Genomic DNA, 16,778 nt, shown 5'->3' with positions numbered 1-16,778 from the left:
CTAGGAATTTGTAGAGCTAAAAGAATTTGAGTTCTGTTTTGATTTTATTATCCCTCCATAAAAGGCAAATAAATGACCAAAGTGTTTCATTTGTGTTTTGTTTTCTGTGTGATCATAGCATACTGTTTTTAAGGTACTAAAGATTTTCTAACTTTGTATAGGAGAACCATGGGTTTGATAAAATTGAGGTTCGAGACAACGGTGAAGGTATCAAGGCTGTGGATGCCCCTGTGATGGCAGTGAAATACTATACCTCCAAAATAAACAGCCACGAAGATCTTGAAAACTTGAGAACCTATGGTTTTCGTGGGGAAGCATTGGGGTCAATTTGTTGTGTAGCTGAGGTAAGATAATTTGTGTTAATTTTTGTAGAGATTTCATCATCATAGGTTATTAGAATAAAGAATATCCAATATTTGGCAAAGTATATTTTCGAATTTTAAAATATTTATAGTAAAGTGTCCTTAGAAATTTACCATTCCAACAACTTTTAGGTGTATCTCTATCAACATGATCATCTTCAGAAACTTTGCATCATTACAAACTAAAACTCTGTACCCACTAAGCAGTAGCTGCTCAATGCCTTTCCCATCATCTCAGCTTGCAGAATCACTGAGATAGGTACTCATTTTTTTGACCTTGAGGCTTTGTATGGTATTGTCCCCAGTAGGTCAGAAGATGGCAAGTGGGAGATTTTACTGCTGGAGTATAGAGAACTGGGACCTTGACTTGTTGGCATCCAGAATCAGACCTCATTCAAGGAGGAAGCACACTCTTCACACCTCTACCCAAAATCTTCCACACCATCCACTTCTCTGTCTTACTCAGCCCTTTCTTTACAGTGCACTAAGTCTCTAGGAAGGCTTTGGAGGCCTGGAGAGTCCAAGTAGGCATTGCCTGTCATGCTTCAGAGCATGTATGTGGGAACCTGCACCCCTGAATCTTACACCAAAATGTCTTTTTAAAGTGGCTTGGGATATGTACCAGGGAACCTCTGAACCTCCCAGGGGTAATAGTGCTGTTGTTTGAACTCCCATTGGCTGTTTTAGAACATAAAGATAGTACATGATTTTTTAAACTTCTGTCCAAACTATCAAATAGCCTTTAAGGCTTATTTTGGTGTTATCAGAAAAGACATGGTGTCTGTATTTTCTATAAAATGCATATAACCTTTCAGAGCTGAAATTGGGTTGTAATCAGGTTGGCCTGCTAGGTGGCAGCAGCAGACTAACTGTGAATGTGTTTCACAGGAACCAAACCTTCATTGTAATTCTGATTTTGGAAGGCAGTTTTGTGTTTCCCCTTGGTCATAATCTTATTTGTTTATATAATCCCACTGATATCTACATTTGTCTGTGTGTGTGTGTGTGTGTGTGTGTGTGCACGTGCGCGCTCGCGTTTGAGGCATTCAAGTGGCCATGAGTACAAATAGAATGAATTTATTCATTGGAATTTCAAGAGAATTGTCAGAGTATCACAGTGATAGGAAATCATGAACTTCATAAGCAGCTAAAGTGTGCAATATACACGGTGTAGTACCAAGTATTTGTTTATCCATAAAATATTAACAGCAGCTTATGGTATCTTTTGTGCATGAAGATACATACAACCTACATGCAGCACAGTGGAGATGGATGGATGGATGGATGGATAGATAGGCAGATATCACACAGAGATCAAGACCATTATTAGGATCCAAAAGCTTCTCTCATGTCTCCTAACAGTCTGTACTCCTCAATGGTAACCCTCTTCTGGCCTCTGCTAACCTAGCTCTGCCTGTTAAACTTAGTACTTGATATGTAAATATAGTATATGTTACCTGGAACAAAATACCTGATAACTTAAAGAGGGTAAGGTTTATTTTGCCTCCCAGTTTCAAAAGTTTCAGTCTGTGGTTGGCTAGCTCTAAGGCAGAAACACAATGGCAGTTAGAAGGAAAAGAGCCAGAGAGAAAGAAAGGGCTGGGAACTAGAAGGACCCTTTTTTAGTCACACCCCCCAGTGTCCTTCCTCTTAACTCCACCCTTCCTAGCAGCATTTCTGCTATGAACTCATCTGAATTAGTACCTTCTTTATAGTTAGTCTTTTAATCTCATCACCTTCCCAAAGCCCCACCTCTGAACACATGAGCCTTTGGGGAGACATTTTTCCTTGAAACCATAACTTAGCATGTATTGTCACTGGAGTTTTTGACAATGGCATTTTTGTGCCTAAAAGTTAGTCGTGGCACACAGCTAATCCCATCAGTCACGAAGGCTAGCCTGGAAAACTGCAAGTTTGAGTGCAGCCCAGGCATCTGAGTGACTTAGTGAGGTCCTGTCTTAGTGAGGTGTTCCCCTTTGGGGAGAGCTAGAAATGTAGCTTAGTGGGAAGGGCCTGGATTCAATCACTAGTGTGCTGTAAGAAGAAAAGGAAAAGAAAGATCCAGCTGGAAGGGACCCTGGTGGAGTAGTGGACCTCAGTAGCCTGCTCAGGTTCCCCACTAGTGGCCCGAGCTGCCAAGGGTGTTGGTGGCAGAAGGCCGATAGCTGACTTTCCCTTACTTAAGCTGGAGAGAACTGCCTAGCTGGTTATGCGCAGTGATCAACATCCAAAGGCTGCTTTTTCTTGAGAATCGGAAGAGTTACTGTCCATCCTCCATATATGGCTCATACTGTATTTGACTTGTCCATCCCACGTATTTAAAGTTGTTAGTGTGGATGTTTTGACCTGTTAGAATTTTGTGGTAACACAGGATGTATAGGCTGTTTTATGTCATGTGAAGCCTCCATGACTTAGAGGAACAGAATGAGAAGCTAACTCATTCTGTTTAATATATGGGCCTTAGGACTCCCTGATTTGTGGCCCACACAGTGGTAAAGGGTAACAAAATGCCCTGTAGTATAAGTCTAATATTTGTAGGCCATACAAATAATTCTGCCTCCTTTCCCTTGGTGTAGGGAACCTTCTCTCTCCTTTAGAGGTAGTAGAACTTCAATGAAGAGATAGGGAAATTTTTGAAGTTGTTGGGAGATTATGATTCCTAAATGCAGCCTCCTCAAAGGTAGTGCACCTCTGTTTTTTGTGTTTGTTTGTTTGCTTTTATATTCAGTACAGGGGCTCACTACATAGATTAGATTCATGATCCACCTGTGTTCAGCCTCCCAAGAGCTGGGATTACAGTTGCATGCAACTACATCCAGTCTCAATCTCTGTCTCCATTGCACCCCATGGGTGGGGCCAGCACGGCATGCCTGGGATCGAACCCTAAGCATGCGCTTTATTCCACTGAACTATCTGGCCGCCCTATCTATGTTGAAAGTAGTAGAATAATTCTGACTATTGAAAATCAGAATATTCATATTAGTGTTTATCTGTATGTAGCAAGCATACTTAGAAGCCCGTAGTTTACTCACATCAAAGGGCTATTAATCTGAGTTTTCAGGTTCGTGTTTCTCTGCCATTCTTCATCTAAACATCAGCCCCAGGGAGGGTGTAGCCTAGTGCTGGAGCATTTGCCAGAAGGTGCCAGGCTTTGGGTTGGATTACTGACACTGCAAAACATTACAGAATTCAGCCCCCATCACCCAGAAGGCTTGGTCATAATTACCATAAGTAACTTTATTGAGATTTTTGCCTAAGGGGCCGGGAAGATAGCTCGGGGGGGGGGGGGGTCTCAGCACCTGCCTGGCCAGCGTAAGGACTCATGTTCAATCTCTGGCACTGCATGCCATGCCAGCCCTGCACCAAGCCAGCCACCGAAACCAGGTGTGTAATCCCAGTGCTGGGAGGCTGAAACAGGAGGGTCACTGTGAGTCTGAGCTGCGTAGTGAAACCCTGTGCCAAATAAAGAAAGATTAAAAAAAAAAAAAAAAAGTATTTTTGCCTGAATCTTGTTTTTAAATTTACTTTTTAATCCAAAATTGAAAAACTATGCTTTTCTAAAGTATAAATGCCTTTATGTAGTTGTGTATTAATACTCTATTTCCTTGAAATTAGTTTAGGTTTTATTAACTGACTAGCTAATATAATCCATAATGTGGTCCTCTGAAGATTTAAAACTGCTTTTCAGTACTGATTTTGTTACAAAAGAAAAATTCTCTTGGCTTCACTGATTCGCTCACTGGTACAATTCCTCAGAGTCTCTTGTAGGAATACCAGTAATAGTTTATAGTGTTTGACATCCTCCCAGTGGTAGAGTTACTGCACCTTCAGGTGTAAGCTGCTGCAGTAATGCATTCTGCACCCACATCTGGTTTTATAAAAGGCCCAGAAGATTATAGGGTGATACAATGAGAGAAGCTCTGGAAATGCAGTGTCTTCCCCCGAGGAACACACTGTATTACATGAATTTGTGGAACATACATGTTTTGTTTTGTTTTATTGTCTTTAGCGGTGAATTCGAGAACATCTCCCATCTAGGTAAATTTTCATAGTGCCCTACAGATTGTAATTTAAGACAGTTTTCTTACTGGAAAATGGATTATGTTCATTTTTTAAATTTTAACTTTTAAACATGAAAACAGTAAGTCCTATTTCTTTTTCTTTTTTTCCTTTTTTTTTTTTTTTTTTGGAGGGGGTACTAAGGATTGAACCCAGGGCTTTTGCACTGAGGTACATACATCTCCAGATTCCCCTCCTTGGTTTGAAAGAGGGTCTTGCTGAGTTGCCCAGGCTGGGCTCTTAAGTTGGGACGTTGTTACCCCAGCTTCCCACAGTGCTGGGATTATATGTGGGCTGGGTCCTGTTTCACTTTTGCAGCCCTTCAGTTTATTCATGTAAGCTGGAGTAGGTTTACTCCCCATTAGTATGTTTTAAAAGGATGAATAAGTTACTCTTACAGAATGCTTTGAAGTGGTTAAAGAAAAATCCCATGTAACCTTATGAAATAAGAGACCATCTTCATCTTATCATCACTCCCCCAAAGATGGTAGTGTAATCATTTATTCAGCCCATCCAAAGGCCACTGGCAGAGTTAGTACTGGAACTAAGAGTTCCAGGGCTGCCTTGCTCTGTGACACCAACTTGAGGTCAGGTGGCCAGCCCTTAGAGAATGGAAACAAAATTCAGTTGACCTTGGGATTTTGGAGAAACAGTTTCTTAAATGTAAAACAATTTTAAAGGAACTGTTGTGGAGTAATTAAATTTTATTAGAAGATACTGTAATGGATATATTATAGTTGGGATGTAGCAGGGAAGATTAAGAGTAGATACCACAAAAATATTTTGAATTATACAGCTTTCAAAGCATGGAATGTATTTTGGCAGAAGTAGAACAGTCACTTAAAGAGTGCCCAGAAGTTCACAGCTTTTACATACAGCTTTTTTCACAGAAATAGCAGCTTGACTAAGTGCCCTGAGTAATTCCATTAGCTTCATTCTCAGAATATAATAGACTCGACTAGCACATTGAGCTAGAATAGTTATATTTTTGTAGTGGTTCTGGTATTTCCTACAGAGTGCCTGCATGTTCCGCAGAGCTAGATGACCTCCAGTAAATCTGCTTAGTGAGGACAGAGTGACAGAACTGTCAAATGTAGACAGATGTGGACCAGTGAGTTCCAGCAGTAAATCTTGTGGTTTTGTTGAATCAATTACACACTCTAGATTTAGCCACCTATGAAAAAAGCTGTGTGACCACATGAGACTTGGGGGTAGGGGAGCATCTGACACAAACCATGACACTATGTATGGCTTCTTTCTTCCCAGTCCCCTCTGCCATCCTTGAATTAGCTTCTCCACTTCCACATTGGTTTTGTGACACAGGTGTGATTTATTCTTACATTTTCCTACTAATACTGTTCAAATGAGTATACATGCTCTTACATTTGTATTACTTACATCTAAGTAAATCTTATCTGCAGTGGATTTCTAAACGGTGGTCAATTTATTACACCCTGCTGAATTAAATTGGCCTGGGGCTGGGTGTGGGAGGCCCACTTGAGGATTGTTGTCAGCAGCATAAAAGGTAGAACAGGAGAAGCTGTCAGGATGCTGTTTGGAAAGGTTGTGGGAGCTGTTGGAAGCTGCTAGGTCTCTTGAGTTGTTCTGCTGGAGGACCTTGTCATGTTGGCTTTCCTGATGAACTTTGGAGGAACTTTGGTCCTCATGGAGAACCTTGTCACATTGGCTTTCCTGATGGGAACTCAGCTTTCCTCATTGCTGGAGGAGCTCACAACCGTACTGTAGCTGAGGATGGCTATGGTATCTTTGGGGGAACTCTTGTGTTTACCTTGAGCATTGCTTCCTAGCTGTAGTTCAGACCCCTCAGCCTGCTAGCACAGATCCTTCATCACACTGGCATAAACTTTCTAGCTTCTACCACTGACCTTTGGGCCTTCCAGCACAGATCCATGAAGAAGACCTGCATGAGACTTTGTTGTGGGCTCTAGGCCTCCAGTTGGACTTGTGGGAGGTATTGTTATTAGCTCTGTGTTTTCAGCTGGACTCATACAGGATATTAGGATCTAGGTTCTCAGCTGGATTCTTTAATGTGCAGGGTATGGACAGCTTTCCTGCACTTGTATATGATTCTTGGGTGATTCCTTATAATATTATAAAATGTGTCCTGTATTATATTGTTCCCCTTGCAAAAACCCCAAATCATGACTGTCTATCCTATCTATCTGTCTGTCTATCTTTCTATTTATCTATCTTTGCAGTATTTGGGGATTCGCCCAAGATCTTTCATTGAGCTACGTCTCTAGCTCTTTTTATTTTTATTATTTCGTTATTTATTTTTTAATGTCTTTGAAATAGAGTCTACAGTGTCTCACTATGTAGATTGGACTTGTAGTGATCCTATTTTTACCCTCCCAAGTGCTGGGATTACAGTTGCACATCACCATGTCCAGTCTCAGTCACTGTCTCAGTGTGCCCCGGGGGCAGGATTGGCACACATACTGGGGATCAAACCCCAGTCCCTGCGACTGCCTAAGCAGGTGCAAATTACTGATTTTTTACTATTTTAATTAAAAAAACACACAGAAGTAGTATACCTGACATGACAATTTTGTTTATGTACTATGTAATTTACATATGTAGAAGCAAATTTATGGAACCTGTTTTTTGTTTTGTTTTGTTTTGTTTTGTTTTGTTTTGTTTTTTTGGCAGAACTGGGGATTGAACTCAGGCCCTTGTACTTGCCAGGGAAACACCTATTCCATTGAGCCATCTCCCCAGCCCCTGGAACCTGATTTTTAATAGGTTTTATTATTAAGTCTTTTAAAATCACTGCACTGAGACAGTGATTGAGACTGGGCATGGTAGTGCGTGCCTGTAATTCCAGCGCTTGGGAGGCTGAAAGCAGGAGGATCACTATGAGTCCAATCTGTGTAGTGAGACCCTGAAGACCCTGTACTAAATACATAAAAAAGAATAAATAAAAATCAGTAATTTGTAATATAAAATAGGCAAGCCAGTCTATTCGTTAGTGTAACTGTAAGAAATATAAGAAAAATGGTCATAAGAATTTATCAAGTAAAATTTTTTCATTAAGTAAATATGCTATAATTACTAGTATTTCGAATCTAATTTGGTAGTAAATCTATTGCAGTGTGTAAAATGATAAATGTACCAGAGAATTTTTTTAATTTCCAGGTTTTGATTACAACAAGGACAGCTGCTGATAATTTTAGCACCCAGTATGTTTTAGATGGCAGTGGCCACATAGTTTCTCAAAAACCTTCACATCTTGGTCAAGGTAAGAGAGTCGTTTTATAACATTCTTTTACCTTTTCTGTTTTGTTTTAAAAAAGATGTTACTCGATGAATTGAGATGTATTGTTTTGGGCCGGATAAAATCTAGTTGATTTGAAAGTGAACATTCAGCCTTTAGTTATTAACTTAAATACGTAATTGACTGGATGACACTGCGTTAATTACTCTGCAAAACCTGTACGAGCATTCATTACCTATTGCTGGGTTGCTAGCATGATCTTTAGGTATGAAGGGTGGTATTCTATTGAAACACCTGCTAGTGTCATAGTATTAAGGTGAAATGATTACAAAATATTAAATTTCTGTATGGAAGACTTCAAACATATGTACAGGTAGACAGGATAATATACTTAAATATGTTAACTTTTATTCTTACTTACAGTGTAATTCTTTAGTGTGTTACATGTTTACATTTTGTAGTTCCTCATTATAATTTAGTGTATGTCCTTATAACGTACTATATGTTTTTTATGATTTTTTCCATCTAGTTTTAGCATTAACTTACTAAAATTATTTTTTTGCAGATACTTCTGTCTTCATTGAAATATATTTTTGGTATCTTAATTCTGATGTCAAATTTGCTCACTCTTATTTTATAAAGCCTCAGCATAGTTATGAATAGGGTCGGTCTATGTTTCCTTAAAAACAAAATAAGCAGTATTTTTTTCATTTATTCTGGTAGTAAAATTGAGTTCAAGTTTAGTTTGATCTATAATAATAAATGCACATATTTTAATTAAAATCAGTGTAATTCTTTTACAGTATGTTGAATGTTTGGTCAGAAAGGCTTACGTCTGTAAACATGATTCCTCTCAGGAACTGCTCTGATCCTAGGTCTTAGAACTTCAAATTAGGAAACCATTTGGAGTAGTGATCTGGTAGACTACTTTGAAGTAATCTAGTCACCTTATAAAACTTAAAAGTATTTATTTTTATCTTAGTAGTAACCCATTTAATCTGCATGGCCAGTGACTCTGCATCACTCATACTTCTCGTGCTTTTCTGTATTCGTCTCCATGGGAACTATGAAATAACAATCCTTTAAATATGGACTCCATCTGATCTTTGCCCTTTTGCTGGTCGATTTTTCTTTCCCTGCTGACCTCAGTTTTCTACCTTTAGTAAGTGAGACTGGGTATGCATAGTAAGGAATTTTTATAGTCAATAAGTAAACCCTGTTCTTTTATCTTGAGAAATAAACGTATTTGGCAGGTCAGTAGCTATTAAGCTGGTGGTTGCCTTTCGTAAGTCACTTTTTCACCTGATCATGTGATTGGTTAGTAAAACACAAAGCGGTCTTAATTTCCAGTTGCTTTAGATGGACATATAAACATCCACAAATACTTCCCAAGCCTTTTACATTTATGCTGCTTGGTGCTGGTAGTTTTTGAGTGATCACATACTCACATTTCACCAGCTGTCATCAGCTTCCATTTAAATATTTTCTGTGTAAGATAAAACTACAGTTCCATGATACTAATTTATACCTGTGCATTTAGGGTTCTTCTGGATTAATTTCTACTGTGGTGTGAACATCCTTGCTTAGCACTTACTCTTCATGTAATCTAATAGGACGACACAGATAGTATAACAGTAGGTGCAGGAACAACTTAAAACAATCTTATTTGGGCATTGAAAAATTTGTTACTTCTTTAAAATCATTTAAAATTGTTTTAAAATAATTTATAAGAAGCTTCATTTCTGTTTTTCTGTGTATAGTATCTTTTTATGAGTTAATGTACCATTTAAAATCGTCTGTGGATTTAATGTAATGTCTTTCTAATTACCTTTATCTTCTATTCACTTGTTTTAAAATACTACACCTGATTTTATTTAACTAATAAGAAATATAGTAATGTCTCTAACTTTTAAATTCTTTTACAAAGAATACTATTTTAGTCATCCTTTTTCTATCATCACTCCTATTTCCTTTACCCTAATCAGTAGTAAGCTTCTAATTTGATTTATTTTCCTAGACACACCCATCTCCAAGTTCTTCTGCCCTAGAAATTTCTCAGATATCAATAGTAGTATATTTAAAGTCCTGTGATCAGGTTCCTTTTCCAACCGTGTTATTAGAGTAGAGCATTATGGTCTATATGAATTCCTACTATGTATGATTGTACATGTATTGAAATATCTTTTTATCTTAATTAAAGGGTAGAACTTTATTATTTTTAAGACTTCTTTCTGATATATTCAGGCACCCATACCTTTACATTTGGAGTATAAATAGTTTGCCTTTATGAGTAGCGTAACATGGGGTTCTGTAAAAATATAACAGGAGCTTATTACAGGACTGCAGTTTAATCCAGTGTTTAAAGAATGTGCTAAAGTTAGAGAGCTGAGCAATTCTCTTGTAAAATATGATAGTATACTGGGGCCTTCTCCCTATTGGCCAGTATTACTTGGTATTTTGAGAGATACACATTTCATTTGGAATCAGAAAAGTCCTATCCATCAGTAAGTTCTAGTAAGACATGTGATTTGCATCATATTGGTAACTCTTAATTTACTCTGACAATATTTTTAGGTGCTTAGGTAATGTGGTCTTTGAGATACAACATATTTTTAAAACATCAAGATTTTTTTTTTTTTTTTTTCACTTTTTAGAGCACATTCCTGTTTTGTCCCAGGTCATTTTTTTCTGTCTGTTCATAGGTACAGTAAATTACATTTGTTTTCTTGGAAGTCTTATATAGTGAAGAGCCCAGATGAATAGATACACAATGACCAAAAATATAAAGCCACTAATTGCCTAAAGGGAGGTTAGCAGGTTTTTTAGAAAATACAATAGTTGAATTTGAAGACGATAGGCAGAAAAGTGTGGGAGTATAACTTTACAATGAGAAGAACAATACATATAGATGAGACTATTGGGGCATAGGGGCATAGATCTGTACTCCTAGCACACTGGGGCCTCAAGTAGGAAGATGGCAAGTTCAAGGTCACCATGATTATGGAGCTCAAGGCCAATCTAGACTATGTAGTGAGACCCTGTCTCAAAACATAAAAACAAAAAATGAAGGAAGGAGGAGGAGGAGAAAAGGAAGAGAGCTGGGTATAGTGGTGGATACTTGTAATCCTAGCTGCTTTGGAGGCTGAGTCAGGAGGATTGTAAGTAGGAGGCCACCCTGGCAACTTAGCAAGACCCTAACTCAAAAATCTAAAGGGCTGGGGCTGTAGATCAGTAGTAGAGTTCCCCTGGGTTCAATCCATAGTCAAAGAAGAGAAGGAGACTATTGCTCCATTGCTTTCTGTGTAACAATGAAGGAAAAACTTGATAACTTAAAAAAAATTGTTGTGTTCTTTAAACTTGTTGAAGAAGAGTGTCACAAATTTAAATGAACTAAGTTCAAGAGTTCTATGGAAAAAGTGACACAGTATTTGTATCCATGGGAACATTAACTAATCAGGAGTTGTAGGTGGACAAAGAAGCAAGTCTGCCATATATAAAGGTTCTCTTATGACATTGAGCTCCACTAGATGAACTTTGAATGAATGCTGTCATGTTGACCAACATGATAGATGGATAGGAGATCCCCAAACGCAGCTAGTTTACCTGCCTCACCAAATCTCATCAGGACTTCTGTGAGTAAGCAATGATGAATAGAGTTGGGGCTCAGCTCCAAAGCAAGATCTTAAAGCTTTGATGGAAAAGAGGATGATTCTGTTCTTAGGACATTTGGGACCAAAGGTGAACTGGAACTAAATAAAGGCGCAGCTCAGCTCCAACCCAGACTTATTAGATTGAAGACGGATGTTCTTTACTTGCTTGATAGAAGACAAAAACTTTTGAAGGAAATATCTCCTTTATTATTTGTTGGGTATTTTTGTATACAGTATATAATATCTGGCAAAAACTTGAGACATGTGCAAAAAGGAAAAGGAGGAGCATAGTCAAGAGAAAAAAAAGAATAAGGATACTCACAGGTGAATCATACTTGAACTAATATATGAGAACTTTTAAAAGTGCATTAAAGAATTTTGAAAAGATGCTCAAAATCTTTAAGCAAACAGAATTTTAGTAAATGGAAACTAAAAGTAAAACTTTTTAAAAAGAAATTTCAAAATCTATAAAAATACCCTGAATAATTAATTGGATGAGTGCTGTAGTTTAGATCTGGAATATCTATGAAAGACCTGTGTGTTAAAATCTTGATCTCCAGTGAAAGCACTTCTATTCTTTGGGGCTATGCTCTAAAAGGGATATTGGGGCACACTCCCTGTCTCTTTCTTTGCTTCCCCATGCTGGTGAAGTCTTTGGCCAGAATCTCCCACTCTAATGTAGGAGCCTCATTAGAATCTCAAAAGCAACAGGGTCAACTGACCACAGACTGAAAATTCCAAAATCGTGAGCAAAATAAATTTTTAAAAATATATTATTTCACGTGTTTTGTAACAGAAATGGAAAACTAATGTGAAACATTAGTACTGAAAAGTAGGGTTTTACTGTTACTGTACATTATAATGGAGAGAAGTCTTTGGAATTAGTTTACAAGAAGAGTTAGAGGGCTGGGGAGATAACGGTCTAAGTGCCTGCCTGGCAAGTGCAGGGACCTGGATTGGATCCTCAGTACTGCATGCCATGCTGGCCCCAGAACCCTAGGTGTGCCATGCTGGTTCCTGAGCTCCAAAACCAGGCATGGTGCACACCTGTAATTCCCAGTACTGGGTAGGCTGAGACAGGAGGATTACTATGAGCCCAAACTGCATAGTAAGACCCTGTATTGAAAGAATTTTAAAAAAAGAAAAAGTTTGCGAGATCAGGCTAGAAAAAAAACCTGGAATGCTGGAAGTAGAACTTACTGTGTGATTCTTATGAGTAATCAGAAGATAGAAATGCAGACATTCAGATTATGCTGGAGAGTTTTTATATAGCATAGATACACTATTGAGAATTAAACTAGAGAATGCCCTGACAAAGAATTTAGTTGTATTATATCCATTTCCTGAGACTTTATAGAGACTGAGCTTGAGGATGTTGAATTATTTTATCTGTTTGAGAACACTGCAAAGAGTTCAGGCAGCAATATGAGTATGACAGCCATGTTTTAACTAGATTTACATAGGAGTAAGCAAAAGGGAAAAAATAGCAGAAGATTTGGAAAATTTGCAGTTTACCCTAGAAGAAGTACATGTAGTTTTGGCCAAGGAGGATATGGTTGCTAGATACATTAGCACTGATAAGAAGCAAGCAAGCAAGCTAGCAAACAAAAAACCAAGAGCTTTGCATCAGGACAGTATATAGGATGTTTAGATGGAATGAGCAAAGCAGCGGTTATCACAGAATCAAAGATGTAGAAATGGAAATCTCTTTTAAAAGAACATCTGGGACTGAGTGTTTTTGAGAAGAGAGTTCTGCCCAATCATGACTGCCGAAGCCAGCAAAACAGGAAAGCACTGCAGCTGTGGTTCAGGTGGGCCCAAGGACACCTTATAGTGGTGGCAGACTTTGTCATCAGACATGTGATGCTGATTTTGCAGGCATTTGGGATATAGGAATTGTAGGATTGTGGAGGATTCAACTGAGTCTTCAAAGGAAAGCCTTGGAGACCAGGTAATATATGGCAGGAGTGTAAAGCATAAAGCCGCTCTAGACAAAGTGATATGTAGTTAAGTTGAGAGAGTGAAACTAAAGTTGCTAAGGAAGTCCAAGGAAATTCAAGTTGTCAGGAATATATAATGTTATTTTAAGAGGAGAGGCAAACATTATTTTTTCAAATAGTGATGATTTCTTTCTTTTTTTTCTTCTGTATTTTAGGGAAGGGTCTACAGGGTGTTCAGGGTCTCACTACTAGATCAGACTCGCAGTGATTCTCCTGTTCACAGCCTCCCAAGTGCTGGCATTACAGGTGTGTGCCACCACACCCAGTCTCAATTGCCATCTGTGTGCCCCAGGGGCAGGACTGGCACAGCAGGCCTGGGGGTCAAAGCCCCGACCTCTGCGCCTTCTTGCAGGTGCGTTAGTCCACTGAGCTATTTGGCTGGCCCTGATAGTGATGATTTCTAAGAGGAAATAAAACATATCTTGAGTTTAGAAGAAGTAGCCTTAGATACTTGCCCATTATTGAGACACAGTACTTGATACACTGTAAGGGAAGAGAGGTTTATCTTAGCTCTTAGTTGCAGTCTGTGATCAAGTGGCTTGTAAGGCAGAATATCAAGACATAGGGATAGTAGAAAAAAAACTGCTCATCTCAGGGTAGTCACCAAAGCAGAAAGATAAGGGAGAAGATGGGGAAGGAGATACATCCTTCCAAGTCATACCCCCCGTGACCCACCTCTTACTGGACCCCACCTCCCAACAACAAGGTGGCTATATTGCCCCCATGGCTCAGTCACCTTCCCCAAACCCTACCTCTGAGCATATAAAGCCTTTGGAGGTCACTCTTGATCTAAACCATAATATTCTGCCCCTGGCACCCAAAAGACTCATGTGCATTTCTTTATGCAAAATGGATTTAGTCCATCTCTTAAGAGTGGCACTGCTGAAGAGTCCAAAGTTCCCTGTGAGACTCAAGGCTAAGATCTTGCTTGGCTTTTTGCTCTTGCTTCACTCTTGCTCCTGTTTCTCAAGGTCCCCTCTTAGCCAAGCCCTTGGAAAAATCAGAATGAATATATCATGGCACAGAGTAAATGAACATTTCCCTTCTAAAAGGGAGAAAGCAGGATATAGTCAGAAATGGGACCAAAGCAAGATTGAAATCCACTGGTGCAAACACTAAAATTCTATAGCTTCATGCTCACAGTTTGATTCACTGACCTTTCAGGGGCACGTTGCTGACCTTTTAGGCTTTCCCCTGAAATCTGGGAAGAAGCCTCTCTGGCCCTATACCTCCTACTTTCTGCATGCTTGTAGAACCAATGCCACATGAATACCAGGATCTGCTGATTGCCCACGTAAGTAACCAGGCCACCTGAATCATGGTTCTGAAGACCTCAAAGTGCCTACCTAGCTGCGAAACAAATACTGACAAATCAGTTTCCTAAGTAGCCTTGAGGAACAGGGTGCCCCAGAGCTCTCTTTTCAGAGGACAGTTTTTTTTTTTTTCTTTTTATTTTTTTTTATGTTTTTTCCATAATTTTATTGAGAAACAAATAGCAATGAGATAGTTTCAAACCAAATTGGTGGGACAGTTTCAATAATTAACACATTGCATACATTCTTCCTAGTGGTTAATTGCTGTACAAGATGCAGACATGATATCCTATTTACAAACACCATTAGAACAAGTCCCTCTATTCATTAAGAGAATGTAACTATATATCTATCCTAACCACTTTGAATACACAGATACCAAATGGACATTCATCTGTATCCCCTTTTTTGGTTAAGTTCCATCATTTAAATATTATAGGTATGTAAACTCAGCAAAATATTCTAAAAGAGTCCAGTAGTTTATTATAGTATTGGGTCTTCCGCTTCACTGGTAATGTCAGAATTTGTTGACCTGGGCCACCTACAGCTCAACATGACAGCATGGCTTTACTTCTTATACTTCGTTTTTATACTTTTCTGCTAGATGGTTAAGACCAAGATAAAGCAGGACCTATGCAAGAAGAGTTGTAGCTTTTGGGTCTGATAAGGTCAGTGAAATCTCCTCAGGATTTATCCTGAGATCCTGTACCTCAGATTGTAGAACATTTGTCAGTGTCAGCCATGTGGATGAGTCATGGCCATTGCTTGGCCAATGTGCTCTCTGTGAAAGCCTGAGAGAATGTTTTCTCTCCATGTGACTCTCCTTAGGCACACTATATCATTGATCACTTTCCTCTTTGGCCCCATAATCTCCTTGATCAGAAAATTTAGGATACTACCGAGTTACATGTCATTACAGTACAAGTTCTCCTATGTCCTGAGTCTTAATTGACCTTGGAAGGCTAGGGCCAAAATGTTGGCATTCCTTGCGGCCCTCCTTTTTCTCTAATTTTGGTCTGCAAACTTGGGTTGTTAACCCTCCAGAAGACAAGCTTATTGTTATTACCGTACAACATAGGCTGTTAAGCTTAACCTCACTATTTGTCTGAATATCAAACATCTTAGGCATAACATGGAACAGGTATTTTTCATCAAGTATTGATATGTTGAACTTTAAGTCCCTACAGAATATGATGAAAAAACATTTAAAAATTAGAATGTATTTTTAAAAATAGGCATAAAGAATTATATACTTACTATGTTTACACATAAGTCCAAAAATCTAACCATATACAACCTTGAAGCAGGACAGTCTCACAATATTCCTTTTCCTGTCTCCTGCCTTCATTCACCAACCCCTTCTTTTTGAACAATCATCTACCTGAGAGACCTCATTGCAGCAACTGGCATGTCATGACAAGCAGCCCATATTCAGAAGAACAGAATGACAGGCCCTCCAAGCATGAAACTACTATTACAGATTCCCATCTTCAGTGTAGTTGCTTATTTCAAAGGTATCAGTATATATAGTCCCTCAGGGTGAGAATCTTTCCAATTAACTGCTAGATTCAAAAATCTTCTGGAGATTCTCAGGATCATTGCCTTGCCCATCTTCTGCATATAACTACATGGCTTGACATTGTCATGTTTCCTAGCTCTTCTCCTTTCCCTCTCTTGATTAGTTAGTCCTCGAGATCCTGCTGTCCTTTTACTTGTATTATACCTTTCTATTTGTATTTCTTCTTTTGAGTTCTTATACTAGGGAAACTATATGATATTTACACATGTATGTCTGGTTTATTTCACTTATGAGTATATCTTCAAGTGGCATCCACTTCAGTATAAAGGCTTTGAGTTTATCATTCTTTATAGCTGAGTAATACTCCATTGTGTAAAAATGCCACATCTTTTTCAACCATTCCTCAGATGATGGGCATCATGGTTGTTTCCAAGATTTGGCTATCACAAATTGTGCTGCTATAAACATAGGCACACATATGTCCCTATGATACGATGTTTTCAGATCTTGCTGGAAAATTCCCAGTAGAGGAATAGCTGCTTTCAATGGGATTTCCAGTCCAACTTTTCTAAGGAGTCTCCACACTGATTTCCATAATGGTTGCACCAGTCTACATTCCCACCAGCAGTGGAGAAGGGTT

General features: G+C 38.7%; 1 protein-coding gene across 1 annotated transcript in view; it reads left to right on the top strand.

Annotated features, from left to right (window-relative positions):
- Pms1 (PMS1 homolog 1, mismatch repair system component) overlaps positions 1–16,778 on the top strand; it is a 97,301-nt gene that overhangs the window by 11,591 nt on the left and 68,932 nt on the right. The window contains exons 3-4 of the mRNA XM_004628622.3: positions 162–344; positions 7,578–7,680. Of these exons, the coding sequence (XP_004628679.1) occupies positions 162–344; positions 7,578–7,680 (286 nt within the window). The remainder of the gene's footprint in view (positions 1–161; positions 345–7,577; positions 7,681–16,778) is intronic.

Source organism: Octodon degus, unplaced genomic scaffold, assembly GCF_000260255.1.
Source record: "Octodon degus isolate 3935 unplaced genomic scaffold, OctDeg1.0 scaffold00025, whole genome shotgun sequence".
Classification (NCBI taxonomy): Eukaryota; Metazoa; Chordata; class Mammalia; order Rodentia; family Octodontidae; genus Octodon; species Octodon degus.
This window is presented reverse-complemented; position numbering and strand designations above follow the sequence as displayed.